Here is a 25,743-nt window from a genome sequence, read left to right on the forward strand (position 1 = left end):
TGACCTATATACCTTAAGATTAAAGTGACTTTTTTTTCTTTATAGATCATGAAACCCTGCTTTGGGTGTGAAGGCAGGTGGGGGAGGGGATCAGCTACTTTTGCAACAGGTGGTATATATGAAGAAAGCTACTTTTGTTTGCAGCTAGAAATTTGAGATAAGCAGCAGTGTCCACCCCACCCCCTTTCAGAACTTTAACAGAAATGTATATGTTATGGTATGAAAGGGAAGGTCCTCAAAGCCAGCCTAAGAGTTAGATTTTAATGGTACTGAATATGAAGAACTGCTCACTCATTAAGGCCTTGCTGTCCTAGATTTTAATCATTTCACTTTTTGAGCTCTTCCTTTGGCTCATGACAAGCCAGAGGCCTTTGTCATCTCACTTGCTGACTATGTATAAAGCTAAATTGGAAAATAGACTCCTCCAAAAGACTGAAGGCCAAAAGTACTCATTTGACCATAAATATTTTTATTAAATGTGAAAATACACGGGCATAAAAATAGTACCCATATTTGTAGACATGTCTGAGACCCATTTCCATTAATTTCCGGTGTCTTATTTATTAAAACACTAAATTGAGATGGATTAAGTTATACTTAGTTTTGTCTCATTCAGACCAACTACAGACTTAACAACAGGAGTAATATTTTAACTCATCAGACATCTCCAGTTCTTACCTCCTCTATGCTCTGCTTTCCACTGCAGGTAAGAGGCTCAAATACAGAGGGTGTGAAACAAAACCCGTTTACTATACATGAAGCCACGCAGTGGCTAATTTTACTCTTAAATCATTCAGCAAATGAGATCATCCATTAAAGCAAATTATCTCCACCTATTAGCATCATTTGCAATTACAGAATACTCTGCTACTAACAAAAAAGGAATGATCTGATTTAGAATATAATTGTTGATAAATCAGCATTTGCCACCCTCTTTCCTTTATAAATACAGAAAAGTCAACCACATTCAGCACAGTGGCGTGCATTTTTCTCGGTTAACCACACATGTGTCCTCAATGAAAACTGCACAGGGCTGTCACAGGTGCCCTGTCCCTTTAAGGAGGCAGAGACCTGACTGAAGGGCCATTTTTAACTAAGCATCTTGTGTCCTTGTTTCATGGTAAATTTCACAACTTATGACCAATTTCATGCTCTAAAGGTGAAATCTTTCATTTTTCCACCATGAATAGAAAATGATGCCAACTTAAAATTGTTAGCTTTTTCCCCCCCACGCTCAGTTATAACTAGTTGTCTTTCTCTTAAGCAGTGGGTAGTTTTGACATTCAATTATCAGAGTCCCCAAAAGTTCTGTTTTCATACTGATACTTGAACTTTTAATACTGCCTAAAGAGCAAAACGTTTTTAAATTAGTGCTGTTATATCCAATTCACATTAGTAAACTTGAAGTCATTTTCCAGTTTTCATTTATCCATGGAAAAAAGCACAAACTTTCAGAAATGGGTATTACATTAATTTACTTTGTTTTTAGACTTTTTTTCATGTTTATAGGCTGATGTGTTTAATACTTGTTGCTGTGGAAAAATACCCATTTACTGACCAGTGACACTTCACTTCTGGAGCTCACTGAAAAGGAAGGGAATGTGAAACAGTCAAGGCTGGGCGCCCCTCTCATTTTGGTTTTCCACAGAGCCACACAGGTTACTGGGCACCTGTGGTCCCCAAACCAGAGCCTGGAGAGTGTGATGCTCCTGCATCAGGCCGCCAGGACAGACAACTGTCCCTTCTCACTCCCAGCACTCATCACTGAGGAGGGCAGGAGGGCCTGACCATCTTCCCAGTCAGGCAGATTCCAGAAGACTACTGATGACCCTCAAGGCTGGAACTGAAAAGTCATTATTTTCCTCACTCATGAGCAAAAGCAACAGAATCCAGAGAATTTCTCTCCACGGTGTTGGCACCTGGCACCATACCTGCTTCTGTCTTCACTGAAAACAAGCAACTCTGCATAGTTCCCTTATGACAAGTCAATGCATGGTAAGACTTCAGGAACGGGATTTATAGTTCTCGCAGGTGGAGAATAAACAAACGCTCTCAGTAGCAGGATGGCAGTCAGCAAATGACAGGTGCCCAGCACAGTGGCCCACATGGCCCACCCCCAGCCATCCTGACCCCTTCAGGCTCCTCCTTGCTGGCAACTTTACATCCTCTCGTCCAAATGGAAGGTGGGTGATTTGATATTTCCTTTGTTCTGATTTGTGAAAATTCTTCCTTGTAAAAGTAGGTAGAGGCAATTGCAAGATTTCAAAGAGTTCACAGTGACATCATACATGAAAGAACTGGATTCAAAGAAAGTTGCTGATTTAACTAATGAAGTAATAAGATTAAAGAATAAAAATGAATTTCCTTTGGAAATTATTTTCACACTGGCTTGAATTTTGAAACATTAAAACAAAAGGAAAGCTGCAAGCTGTTTGCTAGTTTTCAAAATGCCATCTTGTTTATTGGTAAGAAAGAAACTTCTAAATAGATGCAAAAAGCACTTAACGTGTTTTGTCCAACTCAACTATATTGTTTTTGTCCCTCAGATTAAAAAACTTTTCCAAATATGTTTCAGAATGACTGTAGAAGGAAACTATTTGTGCTTGGCTGGCTGCTGTGGATATTAGTGGTAGGACAGCCCCAACAACTCAGAAGATGCTTGATTTCCCAAAAAGCAGTCAGTAAATTAGGCCCTACCTACTTAAATTGTCAAAATGTTCTGAGGCAAAAAAAAAAAAAGAAGAAAAGAAAAAAGAAACCTTTCTAGAATAAAGGTATAATTTTTATCTAAATAATTCTTAGATTTTAAATGCAGCATCAAGAGTTCCATAATATTTTATGGAATCCCTATCCATAAATATTTAATGTTCTAGATTAACACTTATTTTTCTTTTAAGGAAAAAATTATCCAGCACATAAAGACTGAATAGTTCATTTTTCTTAAAAGGTAAGAAGGTATCCCAAGAAGAGATGCTATCTTGACAGTGGACATACAGCCAGAGCTGACTAGATCTGTAAACCTGTTTCTTTCCTGGCAGAAGAACTTCCAGAGGCATCAAGGTCTGGAAAAAGGGCAGGCCTGCTACTTAACACCCACCTCAAAGCAGTCCCACGTGGGCACCCATGGGCCAGGTAGGCCAGGACATAAGAGAAACTGCTAAACTTACTAAAAGTGGGAAGCATGGCATTCTGTCTACATTGACTGAGCAACTGTGCATTCTAAGCCAATCCTGTTACAGGAAATGCTGTACAACTCACAACTTCAGTTGTCAATTCTGCACTACAGCAATATTATTTAAATACCACTGCTATGTTATCTGAACTTACTTTACATATTTTTAGTTCATTGTATTTCATATTAAATTAAAAGGCCAGTAGGGCTTACAGTTAATTCTGTTTCCATGGTTTTCAGTATTCTCCTCCAGGTACTCAACAAAAAAATACATGCTTAACCTGAGCCCAGACCTCACCCTGGCTCCTGCCATTCGTAGCAGGTTCTCTAACGGCTCTGCCCACCTTCAATGACAGCCACGTTCATGCTGAGAGATGGGAACGCAAGTGGAAATTTAACATAATGACAGGTGACTGGACAGACCAGGGTCGAAGCAAAGTTGTGCCTAAGAACATACAGCTCAGAATGTTCATTCCTCTTGGAGAATGCTGACACCTCAGGCTCCTCCTCACACACACAGGCGCTGACACATATGCAACAAGAAGAGAATCTCACTGCTCCCGTGTAGAAGATAAAAGATCTGTGCACCCGTCTCAGACTGCTGCCATCCGGTCACAGCACAGACACAGGCTGCTCTGCCAGAAACGGAAGCCCGCCTGCCTCCCTGCCCTCACCCCCGTCAGCCTCAAGTCTGCAATGGATAAGAACAGACACTGCCATTCTGAACACCTCTTTGGTCGTGGACAAAATGAAAGATTGGAATTTTCTTTTTCAATAGGATCCCGGAACAAGGTTATTTTTGTTTGTTTGTTTTAAAACTTTAAAAAAATGAAGGAAGAGGAGCAGAAAAACAGCTGGTTTAATTGAAGTGGAATTTAAATCTAAAAGGTCCGCCTGAGCTGAAGGGATTGAACCCTTGCCATGAGTTCCAGCTCCTGTGGAAAGGGTTGCCGCCACCTCCTTGTTGGCTCTCTGCGTCCAGGGGGTCTTCTCCGTCATCAAACTTCTTCCTCATTTCTGGAAAAGAAGCCAGCAAGGTGAGACCCAGCTGCTCCTGGGGCAGGGGAGGGGCTGGTTCTGGGGGCTACACACCCCAGTTGTTGGAACAGTTGTGCCTGATGTTCAAATCCAGGCTCCCTGCCACCCCATCCCCATCAGAAACAGACTAGAGAAACCAGCCAGGGCTCAAAGTGGGCATTCACCAAAATTCAGACACCTGAAATCTTCTCAGAAGAAGCCACCCAAGGAAATTCTTCCCTGGAAGAGATGAGGAACTGCAGAGAATGAGACCTCAGAGTCACATGTGCTTTTCTGATCGAACAGCCCGTCACCGTCCTAATCCCAAACATGAAGTCAGCTAGGCGCAGCCTCGTCAACGCATGAAGTGTCTGGGCCTCACTGTTAAGTCTGAACAGAAGGCAGGCTCCCCAGGCCCGAGGGAGGGAGGTTTTATTGTACAATCTGGGAGCCACCTCTGCTGCTGTGCCTGTCAGTCCTGGGAGACCGAGGCCACTGCAGACAAATGGCAGAAAGGATGCGGTAGGCAGCAGAGATTAGAAAAAGCTATTTCATCCTTAAAATAAGGACAGGAAGAACAGAGTACAGAAAAGAACTCTTAGTAAGCAAGAATGCAGCTCTTTTCTCCATCATGCCATTCTGCCCCCTGCTCCCCTAGAACTCAGATCCAGAGGCCCTCCAACTTGAAATAGCTGCCTGACCCGCACTGCACAAGCTGAGGGAACAGAGCCACTCATAGGCGTCAGTATCTGCAGGTAAAAGAACAAACAGTATGTAACCTACTGTACTAAGTCAGTCCTGTCTCCCTCACTGGATTGTAAGTTACTTGGGAATAAACATCATTTAACTTCAATTCCATAGAGTCAGTAGTAACTCAAAACTCTGTCAAATGGGCATAAAATGTGATTTCCTTCTATTCTGTTGTAGTTGTCTAGCTCAAAAGTCATGGTTTCTGCTCCCACTGACAAGGATGGCCACAAAAAAGCAGTAAGTATTAGCTTAACATGAGATTTCCCTCTAGAATTGTCAAAGCATTGTTAAACATGACCCCAGTTCTTAACTGTTTCCCTCTTATTATCCAGGTTATTTTAGCTTATGGTGAAGTAACAACTGGTGGTTAATATCAACCACTAGCAATCGACTGACTTGAGTCAGGGCAAGATTCCTGGGTAGCCGCTCTCAGAAGGCAAGAATATTTGCCCCTCTCCCACCACTGCACATGCCCACCAGGCAGCCCATTTCCTAATCAAGCTCCTGTAAGTACAGTGTGAAAATCAGCACTGATCTGTGACTCTGGAAGGAAACTAAGAGTATCCCTCTTGTACTTTCATATCACAGATGAAAAAAACCTGAGGCTCAGAAAAAGTTCTAGGAGCTTGCTTAAACAGAACCTTAACTCAGCCTTAAGAGGCATGCTCAGGCCTTCTGATTCCACACTTGGTGGTGTCTCCACTACACCCAGAGTCTGACAGGGGCAGACACAGAAATGAACTTTGGGGACTGTCACCAGCTCCCGAGGTCACCCCCACGGGTCCCCACCAGCATGCACTCCACCATCCACTTCTGCCTCTAGACAGGCAGAGGAATAGAGCTAACAGCCACCAGTCACTGACGCAGCCACTTCAGGAGAAGAGAAACATGAGTGCAACCACTACCTGGATCAGAGAGGACTTCTTTAGCAGCTGCTATGTCAATGAACTTTTTCTCAGCTTTTTTCTTTTCTTCTTCATTCTGGAAGTTGTCTGGGTGCCACTGCAATGCTAATTTTCGGTATGCTTTAATGATTTCTTGCTTTTTGGCATTTCTGAAGGGTGGTAAAATTCATAATTATTTAAGAAGTGTCCAACACACTGCCACAAAGAGCTAAAACACAGCTCAGAAGATTCCACTGGTTTTCTGAACAGTACCCACATACCCAACTAAGCGTCTGACGCAGAGCCCTGCCTGACAACTACAGCTGCCAGGCTTCCCTGAATGCTTGTTCCCTAATGCTAGACTCTCACCAGAAATAAAGTATTCCTTCTCTTTACAACTTTCCCTTTTAAAAACTTCTTTGATGCATTTTGAAATTTTCTGAATTTCCAAACTACGATGATTCAGTTCTTGGCATTAAAAAAAACAGACTCTTTGAAGCACACAGTCAAATTTGCTTCTAGGTTTGCTTACTTAAAAAGAACAAAGTTTCAGACTTTTGATTGGAAGATAGGTGGTTCCCTTGTTCAGGGAAGGTGGGTCTAATATAAATGCACCTACTGAGTAAATTACATTCTCCCTGTGCCTCAAAGTTGATTCTGAAAGTGCCATTTTTATCTTTAGGCCTAGAGAAGTTTTGTTTTCCTCAACCCCTCTCCCGTCTGTTCCCCACCCAACAAAAGCTCGCTCCTGCCTCTTTACCTTTCTTAAAAAATCTAAGCCCAGGATCTATTCATGCTCCAGTGGCTTGTCTTTGTCACCAACTACTAATTCTCTATCATTACATGACTAGTCTCTATCAAACAAATTTATCTGTACTATATAAAAACAACTTTGTGATGTTAAAGGTTGTTAAGAGTTTAATTTATAGCTTACATTACATAAGAAAATGAATCATGGAATAAAAAGCAACAATTAGCTTTAAAATAGTTGATTAAAAATAATGCAAATTTTAAGTTAGTAATTCACCTTTTTACTCCCAAGATTTTATAATAATCTCGTCTCTGTGACTGTTTCAGTAGCCTCTGTGCTTTCTCCAGACCTTCTCGAATCTGCTGATCATTCTCATTGTGTTCCTGAGCAGTTTCATAATCCTGAATAGCTGTCAAAATATGTTGAAGATAATGCTCTTAGAAGGAATTGTAACTTGTGACATTTACCCTGCAAATGTGATACCAAGTCACCATCCCAACCCCTTCCTTCGCCATCACTAAGAGCCTAAGAAGTGGTATCACCTTCATCATTTGGTTCAAAACTACACGAGGCATCCTTTTAAGGCTGCATTAGGTAGCCTACACTCCCATTCAGTAAACACCACTTTGCTTGTTTACCTGGCCACCCTCCCACATTATCTTTCCCACAGCTGTGTGTTGTCTTAACATCAGCCCTTACACAAAGCAATGGAGTGACTGTTACAGGAAAATAAGACACAGCAAAGACAGTCTGCATGCTCCGTTGCAGGGCTATGGTTCAGAAGATTGAGAGGCTTAGAAGAGACCAGGAGAACCATCAGGAAGCAGAATGACCAGTTCACGCGCAGGTTTCAACACAAACTATTACAAAGCTGATTTTTTTGAAGTGCCAATCAGAACAAATACATATACAGTCCTGGTATAGGAAGGCTGACACCAATTCACACTACATCTTATTTCAGATTATTTTAAATATGTAGACAATACAAGGCATCTGAGTATCTAAGGTCACACAGAGCAGACTTATCCTTAGAAAGCCCTGAGAGTGAGGGTGGCCCTTGGCTGGTGACAAGTTGGATTTGGGCAGTGTTCCCAACATTCTCTGATAGGAATGGCTGGCCGTAGCTACACAATGTGGATTGGGCTAACCATCTTACCTTCTGGGCATCTGGCATTTTGGTATGAGCTGGCCAGCCCGCAGTAAAGGCCCTGGGTCTCTAAGGAGCTTCCCTGGTAGACACACTTCACACATGCTGAGGAATTTGGCTTGTCCTGCACAATTTCAGACCTCGAATCTCCCACCTGGTTTCCTCTGGATTTCACCCCATGCGCCTTTTCCCTTTGCTGATCTTGTTTGTATCCTTGTGCTGAAATAAATCTCAGCCCTGAGTACAACTATGTGCTGAGTCCCATGTGTCCTTCTGATCCAAATCTGGGGGTGGTTTGGGGAGACACCAACACAAGTTTTTCTCACTCTCCTCCCTGGACAGACAAATCAAATGGATCTTTGGGCTCAAATTCTATTTTTTTATGGAAATGCATTTCATTATGGGAAAGACATCTCTCTGGATAGCATGCCTGAGCATTCATCTTGGCAACAGCTAATCCTGGCAGGGGTTTAAAAAGGCCCCTGGGGCAGGTTAAAATGAGAAAGACATTCAAGCAAGATGGACAAATTTAGTCTGCACTACATAGAAAAATAACCAATACTACCTTCCACTCATGGAGTAACAGGGAAGGCACTTCAAGCTTTCATCCTCATTCCTGCCTCAAAGCATTAATGTTAAATATTAATATGAAACATTAATATTACTGACAGCCAACTAACAGTGACATCACAAAATACCTTTCCAATTTAGTGCATAGACAGAAAGCCATTATAAAGAGCAGTGAGGTTTAACCTGTAATACCCATAGCACTTGATAACACAGCCTAGTGGGGAAATGTACTTGGAACTTAACAGAAGAGGAAAATGTTTCAGTATGCTCAACTTTTTACTTATGCAAACTACATTTAAAACATGTTTTCATTCTTAAATATCCAGAGTAGCTTTCTCAAAACAGTCTTCTGTCTCCTATATTTTATTAACAGTTAAGATAGATACATTTTTTCACAGTACAGGAAAAATAGGTTGTTTCCTCAAATTCACATGATTACAGGTAGGTAACTAAGTAGAAACTTAATATGGATGATATAAACATCCCATGTCATAAACTAGATAACTCATTTTTAATTATATTTCTTAGAACAGTATGTTATATATTAGCCAATTAATTCTCTAACCTCTGAACCTAAAAACTCATCCTTCTCAAATTCTTTTCTTCCACATGCCCCTCACCCAGTTCTTAAGGAGCAGTGCAAACCACCAGATCAAGAAGGCAGACAATAAGCACAGGAATTTCCTGCCCTCTACCCTCCAAAAATAAAAAATATAAACATGGCAGTCCTGAAACTACAGCAGAGCAGAAATGGTAACAAATTGCTGGAAGAGAGAAGGCAACTAGGATCAGATTAATAAGTAAGCCTAACAGAACTGCAATCCAAATACACACTGAAAGAGGCCTTAGAAGATTTTGAAAGCTGTTCACTTTGGCCAAGGATTCTGAATTTAGCAAGCAGGAGGAGCGCTAAGGCAATCATCAGGTTACTTCATGAGGTGGGTTAAGTAATGGCTGGGCAGCCTCTCCGCCTGTATATGAAGCAGCTGGCTGCGGCATTAACCCCAAGCGAGGTCCAAGAACCAGTCTCTGCAGAGTGCCAGACAGCATGTGGAAGGTCCCTGCTGCTCGGCCCCCCGAACACCAAAGGCCTCCACAACAGACCTGGAATAAACACCGGAAATGCAGTTCCACACCAACGGGCTCCACCAATAAATGTGTCAAGTCCTGCTTATTCTGGCAACGGGGCAAGATGACGAGCACGACAGGGAGTCTGTCTGTAAACAGGTCCTACCCACTTTGAGCCAGTGTGAGCTCCCCAACACAGAGAAGCATTCAAAAGACAGATGTGCACAATACACACAGCTGCAAATGGCTCCCTTCTCACACTCCATAAACCCAGTATTAAGTCCCAAATCAGCTTCCCTTCAAAATATATCCAGGATTTCACTATTTCTCACCATTTCCACACTTGCCACTGTGACGCAGTCCCGCATTAATACACCTGACAGTTCTAACAGCTTCTTTATAAGGTGTCCACAAGGTTCCCAGCTGCCCCTTACTTCCCTAGAGTCTATTCTCAAAACAGGGACCTCAGGGGTCTTTTTAAAGAGCGTATCTGACCTCCAGTATAATATGCCCCAAGGAGCACCTCCCAGATATCATATAAAACAAGGTAGATGGTAGGAGGAAGGGAAATGAGGGGAACAGGAGGGCACACACCATTTTCAGCACAACAGTGCAAGGAGCCTGTTCAAGGGCTGCTAAAATCAGCTAGTATCAGCTATGAATCTAGGGTAAGAGGAGGAAGCAAATAGAAAGCCCTAAGGGAAAGAGCCCAGAAAATGCCAGCAAAATACACTTCCTGTGAGTATGCCTCTCCCAGAAGTGAGCAACAACCTGCATCCTTTACTAGGAAAACTGCAATACTCCCTTCTGGAACTGATAGAAGGACAGGGAGAGGGTATCATCAGGAGAGTTTAACAGTCATAAATGTGCAGGCTGCTAACAGCAGTGTAGCAAATTGCATAAAGGAAAAAAAGGACAATATTAAAGGGGAAGATAGGAAAGTTTGCAATTTCCACACCATGTAATTAAAGTTCCCTCTCAGCAACTGATGGGAAAACTAACAGAAACATTATACCTAGAAATTGCAGAATACACATTTTTCAAGTGCACATAGAATATTCAGCAAGATAGATCCTACACTGGGCTATAAAACAAGTCTACATAAATTCAAAAGGAGATACACCTAAATAATTTAAAAGGAAAGAATTCACGAGTATGTTCTCTAAGCACAACAGAATTGAAATAGAAATATATAATAAGGTTGTATATTGTCATCCTGCTTATTTAACTTATATGCAGAATACATCATGCAAAATACCGGGCTGGATGAAGGAGAAGCTGGAATCAAGATTGTCAGAAGAAACAGCAATAACCTCACATATGCAGATGACACCACCTTTATGGCAGAAAGTGAAGAGGAACTAAAGACCCTCTTGATGAAAGTGAAAGAGGAGAGTGAAACAGCTGGCTTAAAACTCAACATAAAGAAAACTAAGATCATGATATCTGGCCCCATCACTTCATGGCAAATAGATGGGGAAACAATGGAAACAGTGATAGACTTTATTTTCTTGGGCTACAAAAATCACTGAAGATGGTGACTGCAGCCATGAAATTAAAAGACACTTGTTCCTTTGAAGAAAAGTTATGACCAACCTAGACAGCATATTAAAGAGCAGAGACATTACTTTGCTGACAAAAGGTCTGTCTAGTCAAAGCTATGGTTTTTCCAGTAGTCATGTAAGGATGTTAGAGTTGGACTATAAAGAAAGCTGAGTGCTGAAGAATTGATGCCTTGAACTGTGGTGTTGGAGAAGACTCTTGAGAGTCCCTTGGACTGCAAGGAGATCCAACCAGTCCATCCTAAAGGAAATAAGTACTGAATATTCATTGGAAGGACTGATACTGAAGCTGAAGCTCCAATACTTTGGCTACCTAATGCGCAGAACTGATTCATTGGAAAGACCCTGATGCTGGGAAAGATTGGAGGCAGGAGGAGAAGGGGATGACAGAGGATGACATGGTTGGATGGCATCAATGGGACATGAATTTGAGCAAGCTTCAGGAGTTGGTGATGGGCAGGGACGCCTGGCATTTTGCAGGCTTGGGGTCAGAAACAGTCAAGCACAACTGAGCGACTGAACTGACTGATAGGTGCTTAGGAAACTGAAATATTTTAAAATTAGACAAAATATCTAAATAATACATGCATCAAAGAAGTAGTTAGAAGGAAAGTTAGAATACATTTCAAATCAAATGACAATGAAAATTAAAAATGTGAGATGTGCAGTTTTAAATACTTATATTTAAAAAGAAAAGAGGCCTAAAATAAATGACAGTTTAAACTTAAGAAGCAGGAAGAGCAAAAAATAAGTCCAAAGGAATTCAAAGGAAAGAAAGAAATCAATGAAATATAGACAAGAGTCATAGAAAACATTAACCAATCCATAAGTTGGTTCCTTCAGAAGACTAACAAATTTGACCGAACAACACTGATCAAGAGGGGAAGAAAACCAAATTGTCACTATTAGAAATGAAGAACAAATGATCACTTCAGACCTTACAGAAAAAAACACATATGGACACCTTATCTTTGACAAAGGAGGCAAGAATATACAATGGAGTAAAGACAATCTCTTTAACAAGTGGTGCTGGGAAAACTGGTCAACCACTTGTAAAAGAATGAAACTAGATCACTTTCTATCACCGTACACAAAAATAAACTCAAAATGGATTAAAGATCTAAATGTAAGATCAGAAACTATAAAACTCCTGGAGGAGAACATAGGCAAAACACTCTCAGACATAAATCACAGCAGGATCCTCTATGATCCACCTCCCAGAATTCTGGAAATAAAAGCAAAAATAAACAAATGGGATCTAATTAAAATTAAAAGCTTCTGTACAACAAAGGAAAATATAAGCAAGGTGAAAAGACAGCCTTCTGAATGGGAGAAAATAATAGCAACTGAAACAACTGACAAACAACTAATCTCAAAAATATACAAGCAACTTCTGCAGCTCAATTCCAGAAAAATAAACGACCCAATCAAAAAATGGGCCAAAGAACTAAGTAGACATTTCTCCAAAGAAGACATACGGATGGCTAACAAACACATGAAAAGATGTTCAACATCACTCATTATTAGAGAAATGCAAATCAAAACCACAATGAGGTACCACTTCACACCAGTCAGAATGGCTGCGATCCAAAAATCTGCAAGCAATAAATGCTGGAGAGGGTGTGGAGAAAAGGGAACCCTCCTACACTGTTGGTGGGAATGCAAACTAGTACAGCCACTATGGAGAACAGCGTGGAGATCCCTTAAAAAATTGCAAATAGAACTACCTTATGACCCAGCAATCCCACTTCTTGGCATACACACTGAGGAAACCAGAATTGAAAGAGACACATGTACCCCAATGTTCATCGCAGCACTGTTTACAATAGCCAGGACATGGAAACAACCTAGATGTCCATCAGCAGATGAATGGATAAGAAAGCTGTGGTACATATACACAATGGAGTATTACTCAGCCGTTAAAAAGAATTCATTTGAATCAGTTCTGATGAGATGGGTGAAACTGGAGCCAATTATACAGAGTGAAGTAAGCCAGAAAGAAAAACACCAATACAGTATACTAACACATATATATGGAATTTAGGAAGATGGCAATGACGACCCTGTATGCAAGACAGGAAAAAAGACACAGATGTGTATACCAGACTTTTGGACTCAGAGGGAGAGGGAGAGGGTGGGATGATTTGGGAGAATGGGAATTATAACATGTATACTGTCATGTAAGAATTGAATCGCCAGTCCGTGTCTGACATAGGGTGCAGCTTGCTTGGGGCTGGTGCATGGGGATGACCCAGAGAGATGTTGTGGGGAGGGAGGTGGGAGGGGGGTTCATGTTTGGGAACGCATGTAAGAATTAAAGATTTTAAAATTTAAAAAAAAATAAAAAAATTAATGCTCAAAAAAAAAATTAATAAAAAATAAAAGAATAGTAAGAAAGCATTAAAAACATCATATAACCAAAAGGAGCAATGCAGGTGAAATGGATGAATTCACTGATGCACACAACTTACAAAAACTAAAATGAGAAAACAGAAAATATGAGAGACCCTATACTGATAAAAGAAACTGAATTCATCATCAAAAATGTTCGTACTAAGAAACCTCTGGAACCTAAGATGGTTTCACTGGTGAATTCTCCTAAACTTAAAGAAGAAACACCAACTTTATACAACTCTAAGAAAATGAAGGTATGATCTTTTAACACAGAACACTTTCATGGAATAGGGCAGACTTAGCGTCACTAGGTAGAGTTTAAGAATAGGCAAGAAAGCATAGGAATCTGGTTACAGGACATCAGAGGATGTCAAACATAAAATATGTCTTTTCCACAATTTGGCCAGGCTGGCCCTTCATCCAGAAAAAGTGTTACCTGGCTCCTGTTCTCAGAATTATAGATATTATTAGTAACACCAAAGTAATAGCCATGTCAGATGGAGTTAGTGCAGCAATCACAGGTCACACCTAGGCAGTTGTAAACAATCTGCCTGGCAAGAAGGAGACTCCAGAGATGCAGTTTCAATCCCTGGGAGGAAGATCCCCTGAAGAAGGAAATGGCAACCCACCTTAGTATTCTTGCCTAGGCAATCCCATGGACAGAGGAGCCTGGTGGGCTACAGTTCATAGGGTCACAAAGAGTAGGCCACAGCTGAGCAACTAAACAACCACAGGTCATAGCTAGAAGCAAGCTATCCCATTAAGTACCATTTATATAGCAAAGTCAATGCAAGTTACCAACAACTATTCTAAAAATAAGTACAGTGGAAACCATTTACTAGAAGCACTGCATTAAGCATCACTTTCTGAGCACCATCTTCCTTCCGTGTCTTGTAACTCAGAGAGTTTCAAAGAGGGTTAAGTGAAATGAGTTTTTTACTCTTTGCTCAAGTCTGCTGACTCCTCAACTACCGTCTCATGTTCTTTCTCTGTCACAACAGTCCTATGCAATATGTACTGTTCGCATTCTTATTGTATATATAAGGAAAGTAAAATATTACAAGCTAAGTTACTTGATGGAAATCACATTGCAAAAATAAATGGTTTACTCCAAAGATATAAAACTGGCCAACAAGCATATGAAAAGGTACTCAACATCAATCACTAATCATTAGGAAAATGTAAGTTAAAACCACTAGTTATCACTTCACATCCACTAGGTAAAACCAGCAAACAGAATATAGAAAGCCTTCATATAAGGAAAAAGACTTCAGAGATAGATCTATTAAATTATTATCAAACATCTTTTTCTTCAGGAATCAAGCTGTCAAATTTCTCTAAAAAATAAGTGGGTTGAACATTCAAGATACAAAGGCATGTTTCAACTTATATGTAGCAGCCTACAAAATTGAACCTTTTAATTTTCTTAACAGCTAAGCTTAAAAGCTTGTGCAGCTTCATTAATTTCACATTTAGAGCTAAGGGTTTACATACAGGGAAGAAAATCACACACTGATGAAGCATTCCAATAACTAACTGGAATGCAAACTCCTAGAATACAGCCTTCTGGGAGCCCAAGAGTGAAAACAGCAAACAGGCTAAAGGCATCTGTGTAATCACTTGCCTTACTGACACATTCTTATGAATCTGAAAATTTGTCGTTTTGTTCACATACATTTCAAGCCTCAATCAGACCTCAAGGACTATACGATAAAAATGTTCCACAGTGTAACTGTGAACAGGGTTGTCATCACTCCCAGGAAACCAGTTAGAAGATTCTTTTTAAATTGAAGAAAGAGGGAAGAAAGTCAAAGATCAATCTGCCTTAAAAATGAGTACCGCGAATCTTTCTTAATTATAAGGTCAGTTATCTCTTTCTTAGTACAGTTTTGTCATTGCTGTGATGCATTCTTGGGCTTCCCTGGTGGCTCGGACCTGTCAAGCGTCTGCAGTGCGGAAGACCCAGGTTCGATCCCTGGGTTGGGAAGATCGCCTGGAGAAAGAAATGGCAACCCACTCCAATACTCTTGTCTGGAAAATTCCATAGACTGAGGAGCCTGGTAGACTACAGTCCATGGGATCACAAAGAGTCGGACATGACTGAGCGCCTTCACTTTTTGCATTCTTACTATGCTTAAAATAACTACACATTTCATTAAATAAATATGCAGCAATTATTAGGGGGGAAAACCAGAGTATCACAAATCAAGTTTCCCCAGAAACATACCCTTACTGTTTTCAATCTTAAATGCTTTACTTGTTTTGAAACCAAAACTTGTCATTAAGGGCTATAAGGCTCACTTCTTTTAAAATCATCTCATTTAGATGTTCTTAGTATAATGTCACATGGAAAAGGTCACAAAACAATATATATGAAAGGATTCTGTACGACTACTGTATTGGCCTTGGTTATCCTCCAAAAACAGAGCACTGCTTTTATTCAAGGTGCTTACAACATCTAGCAGGAAACTCTCTCTGCTACTTGAACTAAGCTGGATAAGCAGCTGTCCTGACATTTACTAACAGCTTGCAATGCGGGAGACCCAGGTTCAGCCCCTGGATTGGGAAGATCTACTGGAGAAGGGAATGGCAACCCAATCCAGTATTCTTACCTGGAGAATTCCATGGACAGAGGAGCCTGGCGGCTACAGTCCATGGGGGCACAAAGACTCGGACACAACTGAGCAACTGAGTGACTAACACTTTCACACTTTCTAGGGATCATAGAGGGTCATTTTATATTTAGGTATATATGTCACATATATGTCTGATGTATGTCTAACATGTATATGCATAGAATACATATATAGGCATAAAACATACACTCATACATATGCATAGATAAAACTCTGAAAGATATAAATCCAAAATGAGCAGTGATTACCTCTGCATGATATGAGATCTGTAACTTGAGTTTTCTAGTTTGTTATTCATCTTTTCTAACTTGTCTACAATAAAGCAAGCTAAAACTTTTATTTTTATATTCCTCTGTACTGGATTCAACAGCAGAACTCTTTCCTTACATGGTATATCTCTCATGTTCCACCAAGAAAGTACGATTTACTAAGAAAATGATTTTTAGGTTCTCTGCCATTTTTCTAAAATCACCAACATCTCCAGGTAAACTTGTTCTAAACAAAAGGATGTTAAACGGACTAACTGCACATATATCAACTTTGAGGTATTACATATCAAATTCCTTAAAGATTTACCTTCATCATACATTTCTTCTATTAAATAGGCCTCTGCTCGGTCTTTCAGAGCATTCACATTGTCAGGTTCTACCTGTAAAACTTCTGAACATACTCGAATAGCTTCAACAGGCTTCTCATCCTGAAGGTAAACGTGAGAAAAGAACTTATGGTTGTTATTCCATATGTCAAGTTTTACAATTCTGGAAATGAGTCAGCAATTTACCTTAGAAAAGCAGTGGCAAATCCTTTCTTTTGAACGAATTGTGTATTCATGAACATCTGGCTCTGTTTTCATGACAGATTCATATTTGCTGATTGCATCTGTGTACCTATTAAATGAGCAAATCATGATGAATAAACTGAATTCTATTTCCAGAGCTAAAGAGAAGGACCCTCTGCTCATCACTATCTGTTGCTTCATCAACTGACCTGAATGAGCACATGCCCTCAAAGACTCCTTCTCCCTTATAATCTACAGTAGTAATGAAGGTTCTCTCTGCAATTAAGAGTTGAAACACGTGGCCACAGAAAAAGTATATGGATAAATTAAAGCACCCTTTTTGAGTACTAACTGATCAAATCAAATGACGGATTCTTTATAGAAAGCGGTTCCTGATTTTGAAGCTGAGGAAAACACTTTGTTTAAGTCTGACTGCCACAAAACACCTTGCAGAAAACTGAGATCAGGTTTTACACACTTGGTTACTACACATTTTATAAAATCACAGAACCCATTACGTGTTATTTTATATAATAAATATCAATATTCATAACTGAGTACAAGGTAATTTCTTGCAGAAGAAACCCCCAACTTTACTAACTTTCTAAGAACAATAAAAGCTACTTCAGAGTTTTTTAAAACTGGTGAAAAATACTAGTCATGTTATGCATTGTTACTTTCCTCAGTAACAACAAACTGTAAGATATATCTATAAGCTGCTGTGGCAGATTATTCCAAAAGTGCTACAATCTTCACATTTAAATGCTGCTTTATTAAAATACAGGTTTAAAGATAACACTTAAAGCAAAAGCTAGCCATCAATGTCAAAATCCTAGTTGGGATGCTGTTTTGTAGATTTCTAAGATGGCGGGAAACTATACAGAGTGTGTGAGGCCTCACTTTCTCTCTTAAAACCACACGTGAAACTAATATTAGAAATTAAAAGTTCAATTACAAATAGTGTCTAACTTTACATAAACGATATCATAATAAACTATTTTTGCATCAGAAAGAAAGTTCAATTAGAAAATAATGTGCTTCACTTAAAAAAAAAAAAGCCTCTGCGAAGGTGGAGCAGAGTGCTTTCCCCACCCCTCCAGCTGGACGCCTGTGTCAACACCTTGCAAGTGCACTGTTTAGTATGAGAAGACTATGAGAAAATTACGGCCCCAACCCCCACCAACATCAGCAGCTCAACTGGAGAGCCAAGACTTCTGGTGAGCCTCTAATAAGGTGTGTCCACATCCCAATCAAGGTGGTGCTGGAGAACATCAAGTTGGGAGCCAGAACTTTCACCCCTGATCAGAACTGAGTCCCCCAAACTCTCACCTACACCAAGCAGTAGCAGGAGAATCCCACAGTTTGAGTAGCAACAAGGCCAACTGGGAAACTTCTACATTCATCTTCCAGTTAACCAGGTGGTGCCCACCCTCCAGCCCCTCATGCTCACTTTGCAGAAACAATGTCAGAAAAAGCCACCCAAAACAGAAGAATCAAAAACCAGAATCTTATAAAATGAAAATACCCAGATTTCAATTAAAAACTAGTCATCATACCAAGAAACAGGATCTCCAAACAACACCAAGAGGACAGAGATGTTAGAATTACGACAAAGATTTTAAAGTAGCCACACACACACAAAAAAGCAATTAACAAGCAGGCTTAAACCAAATGGAAAAATATAATGCCTCAGAAAAGAAATGGAAAGTCTCAGCAAAGAAATAGAAGATACAAAAATTCCAGATAGAATTTTTAGAACTGAAAAGTATAAAAACCGAAATAAAGAGCTCACTGCATGTGCTCAACAGCAGAATGCAGAGGACTGAGCAAGGGTCAGTGAATTCAAACAACAGAAATTACTAAATTTGAACAACAGAGAAAATGAAAAACAAAAATGAATAGAGCTGCAGGGACTGTGGGGCTAAAACAAAACAAAAAAAAATCTAATATTTGTGAAAGTGAGAAGTAGATTTAAGGGACTATATCTGATAGAGTGCCTGATGAACAAATGTACGGAGGTTCACGACTTTGTACACAAAACAGGAATCAAGACCATCCCCAAGAAAAACAAATGCAAAAAAGCAAAATGGCTGTCCAAGGAGGACTTACAAATAGCTGTGAAAAGAAGGGAAGTGAAAAGCAAAGGAGGAAAGGAAAGATATACCCATTTGAATGCAGAGTTCCAAAGAATAGCACGGAGAAATAAGAAAGCTTCCTCACCAATCAATGCAAAGAAATGGAGGAAAACAATAGAACAGGAAAGACTAGAGATCTCTTCAAGAAAAGTAGAAATACCAAGGGAACATTTCATGCAAAGATGAGCTCAATAAAGGACAGAAATGGTACAGACCTAACAGAAGTAGAAGATATTAACAAGAGGTGGCAAGAATACACAGAAAAACTGTACAAAAAAGATCTTCATGACCCAGATAATCATGATGGTGTGATCACTCATCTGGAGCCAGACATCCTGGAATGGGAAGTCAAGTGGGCCTCAGAAAGCATCACTACGAACAAAGCTAGTGGAGGTGATGGAATTCCAATTGAGCTATTTCAATCCTGAAAGATGATGCTCTTAAAGTGCTGCACTTAATATGCCAGCAAATTTGGAAAACTCAACAGTGGCCACAGGACTGGAAAAGGTCAGTTTTCATTCCAATCCCAAAGAAAGGCAATGCCAAAGAATGCTCAAACTACTGCACAATTGCACTCATCTCACACAGTAGTAAAGTGATGCTTAAAATTCTCCAAGCCAGGCTTCAGCAATACATGAACCACGAACTTTCAGATGTTCAAGCTGGTTTTAGAAAAGGCAGAGAAACCAGAGATCAAATTGACAACATCCACTGGATCATCGAAAAAGCAAGAGAGTTCCAGAAAAACATCTATTTCCTCCTTTATTGACTATGCCAAAGCCTTTGACTGTGTGGATCACAATAAACTGTGGAAAATTCTGAAAGAGATGGGAATACCAGACCACTTGACCTGCCTCTTGAGAAACCTAAATGCAGGTCAGAAACAACAGTCAGAACTGGACATGGAACAACAGACTGGTTCCAAATAGGAAAAGGAGTACGTCAAGGCTATATATTGTCACCCTGCTTATTTAATTTATATGCAGAGTACATCATGAGAAACGCTGGGCTGGAGGAAGTACAAGGTGGAATCAAGATTGCTGGGAGAAATATCAATAACCTCAGATATGCAGATGACACCACCTTATGGCAGAAAGTGAAGAAGAACTAAAGAGTCTCTTGATGAAAGTGAAAGAGGAAAGCGAAAAAGTTGGCTTAAAGCTCAACATTCAGCAAATGAAGATCATGGCATCTGGTCCCATCACTTCATGTAAGATAGATGGGAAAACAGTGGCTGACTTTATTTTTCTGGGCTCCAAAATCACTGCAGATGGTGACTGCAGCCACGAAATTAAAAGACACTTATTCCTTGGAAGGAAAATTATGACCAACCTAGACAGCATATTCAAAAGCAGAGACATTACTTTGCCAACAAAGGTCCGTTTAGTCAAGGCTATGGTTTTTCCAGTGGTCATGTATGGATGTGAGAGTTGGACTATAAAGAAAGCTGAGCACCAAAGAATTGACACTTTTGAAGTGTGGTGTTGGAGAAGACTCTTGAGAGTCCCTTGGACTGCAAGGAGATCCAACCAGTCCATCCTAAGGGAGATCAGTCCTACATGTTCATTGGTAGGACTAATGTTGAAGCTGAAACTCCAATACTTTAGCCACCTGATGCGAAGAGCTGACTCATGTGAAAAGACTCTGATGCTGGGAACGATTGAGGACAGGAGAAGAAGGGGACAACAGAGGATGAGAAGGCTGGATGGCATCACCGACTTGATGCACATGGGTTTGAGTGAACTCCAGGAGTTGGTGATGGACAGGGAGGCCTGGCGTGCAGCGGTTCATGGGGTCGCAAAGAGTCGGACACAACTGAGAGACTGAATTGAACTAAATATTTATGTCAGTCCGAGTCCTAGACAGAAAACAGAGAGAGGGCTGGGCTGAAAAGGGATTCCCAGAAATAATGGCTGGAAACTTTCCAATTTGACAAGAGACATAAACATACGTATCCAAGAAGCTAAGCATACTCCAAACAGTACAAATACAAAAAAATCCATGCCAGTCCAAGGAAAATGACACCTTATCTTTAGGAGGAAAAAAAACAATTAGAAGGACAATGGATTTCTCATCAGGACCCACAGAAGCCAGAAAGAAATTATACAGTATTTTTCAGACATTGTAAGAAAAGAACTATTAACCCTGAATCCTATACCGAGAGAAAATGTCTGCATACTCTGTATACATCGCCATCACTCTAGATAATTATTATAGTACCTGTTAATACTCAGTTTATATGCCCGTCTCCCACACTAAACTGTAAGGTTAAGACCAAAAACTAGGGTCATGTTCATTTCTAACCTCCCTCCCTGCCCAATATGTGGTCAGTACCTGACATAGGAGAAATTCAATAAATAGTTGGCAAAATATAAATAAATCTGCTGAAAAGAATACTATGCAGTTACCATCTTCTGTATTCTGCCCTACTCAAAAAGTGTAAGATGTTGAGCATCTTTTCATATGTTTGTTGGCCATCTGTATGTCTTCTTTGGAGAAATGTCTATTTAGTTCTTTGGCCCATTTTTTGATTGGGTCGTTTATTTTTCTGGAGTTGAGCTGCATAAGTTGCTTGTATATTTTTGAGATTAGTTGTCTGTCAGTTGCTTCATTTGCTATTGTTTTCTCCCATTCAGAAGGCTGTCTTTTCACCTTGCTTATAGGTTCCTTTGTTGTGCAGAAGCTTTTAATTTTAATTAGATCCCATTTGTTTATTTTTGCTTTTATTTCCAGTGTTCTGGGAGGGGGATCGGAGAGGATCCTGCTGTGATTTATGTCAGAGAGTGTTTTGCCTATGTTCTCCTCTAGGAGTTTTATAGTTTCTGGTCTTATGTTTAGATCTTTAATCCATTTTGGGTTTATTTTTGTGTGTGGTGTTAGAAAGTGATCAACACCACAATGAGGTACCATTTCACACCAGTCAGAATGGCTGCGATCCAAAAGTCTACAAGCAATAAACGCTGGACAGGATGTGGAGAAAAGCGAACCCTCCTACACTGTTGGGAATGTAAACCAGTACAGCCACTATGGAGAACAGTGTGGAGATTCCTTAAAAAAGTGCAAATAGAACTGCCTTATGACCCAGCAATCCCACTGCTGGGCATACACACCAAGGAAACCAGAATCAAAAGAGACACATGCACCCCAATGTTCATTGCAGCACTGTTTATAATAGCCAGGACATGGAAACAACCTAGATGTCCATCAGCAGATGAATGGATAAGAAAGCTGTGGTACATATACACAATGGATTATTACTCAGCCATTAAGAAGAATACATTTGAATCAGTTCTAATGAGATGGATGAAACTGGAGCCAATTATACAGAGTGAAGTAAGCCAGAAAGAAAAACACCAATACAGTATACTGACACATATATATGGAATTAAGAAAGATGGTAATGATGACCCTGTATGTGAGACAGCAAAAGAGACACAGATATATAGAACGGACTTTTGGACTCTGAGGGAGAGGGAGAGGGCAGGATGATTTGGGAGAATGGCATTGAAACATGTATAATATCATGTAAGAAACAAAGCGCCAGTCTATGTTTGATACAAGATACAGAATGCTTGGGGCTGGTGCACGGGGATGATCCAGAGAGATGATATGGGGTGGGTTGTGGGAGGGGGATTCAGGATTGGGAGCTCGTGTACACCCGTGGCGGATTCATGTCAATGTATGGCAAAACCAATACAGTATTATAAAGTAAAATAAAGTAAAAATAAAATAAAAAAAAAAAAGTGTAAGAGTGTGATAGTTTTGTTAAACCCCAATGCCATATAAGATCCTCCACCCTCCAGGAGTGAAAAAGTAAGTAGTTCAGTTCTTCTGCCCATGACCAGACATCAGAGGGAAAGTAGAGCCCTCCACAAACCACAGCCTTACCTGCCATCTTTGATGAGCTCTTCAGCTGACTCAATCAGCTTATTAAGTTTCTTTACTTGTTTATAGTGTGCAAAACACCTTTTATGATCCTGGTCAAGTTTAAGACATTCACGAACTTCACTGTTCACATATTTAAAGAAGGAAAATAATACTCCACGTCAAAATAATTAATAAATGGTTTTTCATACTAAATACAGAAATCACAACAAAAGGTATCTTTTTGTCTATAACACTGACTTAATAATTTATCATACACTTTTACATATGGCATTGTATTAGGCGCACACAGAAATTAATTCAAGTTCAAAATGACTCAAGTAGAGATAATATATTAAACACTCTATTTTGCTTCTGCAAATGTAATAGCTCTCCTATTCACCTTACTGAGTGTACGTCATGAAAATGACTATGTAAAAGCAGAATAACTTAGAAATAACACAAAATTACAGACATGTAAAAAGGCCCTAACCCTAATTTTATTAAAGTTAAAATTAAAAAAAAAAAAAAGGGAGTATTCTGTTACTGCAAACAGTGAAAAGATGTTGAGATGTATATGTTACTAGAACTAACCTGAGAGACAGTTCATGGTCTCCTAGTTCATAGTACAGTGTGCTGATTTTATAAAATGCCTCAGTATTATCATTTTTCAATTTTGATGAAGCTTTTAAGTCACTTATTGCTTTCCTAGGTTCCCCTTCTTTTATAAAACATTCAGCTCGAAGTTCTCGAAGTTCTGCATCCCAAACACAAACCTTGAGAAACAAAAGAACTAGACTTAAAGAGACAGTAAATTACGTGCATTCATACCTGCCCTGCACATATCTTACCTACATATTTATCAACATAGAACATCCTCAACTAATGTGATGACTTCTATATTGTAAGCAATGTTACAAAGTCTGATACAATTTAAATGTGACAAAAATAACGAGATGTGATAAAGTAATTTCTCCAAAGACTTCTTTTTTTGTGTGGTCGGAGGGAGGGGGGTCTGCACTGGTCTTCGTTGCTGCATGCAGGCTTTCTCTAGTTGCGGCGAGCAGAGGCTCCCCTCTAGTTGTGCTGAGAGGGCTTCTCCGTGCAGTGGCTTCTCTTGCTGTGGAGCACAGGCTTTAGGGTGCGCAGGCTTCAGCTGCTGCAGCTCATGCACTCTAGAGCTCAGACTCAGTGTTTGTGGCACAACTGCTTAGTTGCCCTAGGGCATGTGGTATCTTCCCAGACCAGGGACTGAACCTGTGTCCCCTGCACTGGCGAGTGAATTCTTAACCACTAGACCGCCAGGGAAGTCCCGAAACATGTCTTAAATATATTCCAGTGGTGTAAGGAGTGTGTGTGTGTGTATATATACACACTAACAAGGCCCTTTTCCAAACCCCTTTCAATTATGTAATTCTAAAACACTGACAATAAGAAAACAGGGCATTTATTATTAGAAAGTGGTTTCCAGTGAAGCATTTTTTATTTTGAAGAGAATATGCTCTAAATGGATTTTTATACTTAATCAACAATTCTAATTTCTAGTCTCAAAAAATATAATCTAGGTTCTAAGTTCACAAAATATTTTTATTCTACTAGTAACTAAATTAAATGAACTCTTATAAAATCTTATAAATCCTCATATCACAAAAATAAAAGAGAAAAAAATGTGAGAAGGCTGAAGTATCTCCATTTCCATTTTATCAAAAAGTTGACAATGTTTCGTAAACCACCATTATTCTTCCAAATATACATCCAAAAGCTCACCACCAATAAGACCCGTGTAAGTGTCTTTACATATTTCATAGAGCTGTTTTAAAGTCACGTCAACTTTTCATGTGAAGATATCAAGATCGACATTGTACATAAATTAAACACCATGGACAATGAGCCAGGTCAAGGTGGATAATTACTAGAAGGTTTTTTAATAAAGCATTAACAAAATAATCTAGTAAACTGTGAATTCCACTGGAATTTACACTGGAAACTTCACTTCACATGATTTCCTCTACAAAACTATCAAAGTGGCCATTCTACACACATAACGAGTTTATCACCAAGATAAAATGAGGCTATACAAAGCATTGTGAAAATGATAAATATGAGTTAGATTGCTTCCATCTGAATATGCTATTAGACTTCCTTCTGATACCCTCTCACCCTCTGTCATTAAGTCCTTGCTGAGGCAGATGTTGTTTCTGTATCTAGAACCCTCTGAATCCTATCAACTCTTCAACTGCCTTCTTCCCTAAAAACTTCTTACTCTAAACACTCATCTTTCCTCCCAAACATCATTTCTCCTTTTTCTGCAACCAACTTTTATCTTTTATCCCATTATCTAACCTCTAGAGCTTTCTTGCCCCACCCCACAAAAAATGCAATAGCAAACAAACTTAGCAAAGTAAGCAATGTATAAAAACATGCAAGTCCCACGCCATCACTCCTTCAGTATTTCTACTGAAAATTTCAGTCCCAACTTCTGTTCTGTATAAACGCCATCTTTCAATTAAGAGTGGAAAACCCAAGAGTTGATCTGATTTATGCTACCTAGGATTTTTGTGGTATATAACATGTCAAAGCATATAAACATACCTCATAGGAAAATGCAGTAACTGTCAGGCTTGTTGGCTGCAAGAGCAAAAAAACTTACCTCTAAAATCTTATCAAGGAAGGTTATAGCAGCAGCAAAATCTGAGCTCTCAAAGGCATCCAGTGCTTGTGAGCGCAACCGCTGCATTTCATCAGATTTGACGAGCTGGGACTGGGCTTCCCTTTCTTCATTTTCACTGGGATTTGACTTGAGCTGTAACAATAAGAAGTTAAACTAGACAGGGCTTTTTTTTTTGAAACGAACAATCATACACAATGATCTGACCTTTCCGAACATTCACGTTTACTGGGGGATCAGTAGGAAGACACGGGCACACCCGGCTTCCCCCCACGACTAGCCCCGGGTGCTGATCACCGTGGGGAGCAGCAGCCAGGGCATCTTTACTCCCACCCACGTGATGCACG

At 39.8% G+C, this 25,743-nt stretch overlaps 1 protein-coding gene across 2 annotated transcripts in view; it reads right to left on the minus strand.

The window, feature by feature from the left end:
- Positions 453-25,743, minus strand: part of DNAJC3 (DnaJ heat shock protein family (Hsp40) member C3) — a 62,318-nt gene continuing 37,027 nt past the window's right edge. For both annotated transcript variants that reach the window (XM_018056435.1, XM_018056436.1), the window contains exons 5-12: positions 25,379-25,531; positions 23,323-23,504; positions 22,753-22,872; positions 16,733-16,838; positions 16,528-16,648; positions 6,851-6,983; positions 5,845-5,993; positions 453-4,189 (exon numbers count right to left, since the gene is read on the minus strand). In XM_018056435.1, the coding sequence (XP_017911924.1) occupies positions 4,032-4,189; positions 5,845-5,993; positions 6,851-6,983; positions 16,528-16,648; positions 16,733-16,838; positions 22,753-22,872; positions 23,323-23,504; positions 25,379-25,531 (1,122 nt within the window). In that variant the 3' untranslated portion in view covers positions 453-4,031. The remainder of the gene's footprint in view (positions 4,190-5,844; positions 5,994-6,850; positions 6,984-16,527; positions 16,649-16,732; positions 16,839-22,752; positions 22,873-23,322; positions 23,505-25,378; positions 25,532-25,743) is intronic.

Source organism: Capra hircus, chromosome 12 (assembly GCF_001704415.2).
Source record: "Capra hircus breed San Clemente chromosome 12, ASM170441v1, whole genome shotgun sequence".
Classification (NCBI taxonomy): domain Eukaryota; kingdom Metazoa; phylum Chordata; class Mammalia; order Artiodactyla; family Bovidae; genus Capra; species Capra hircus.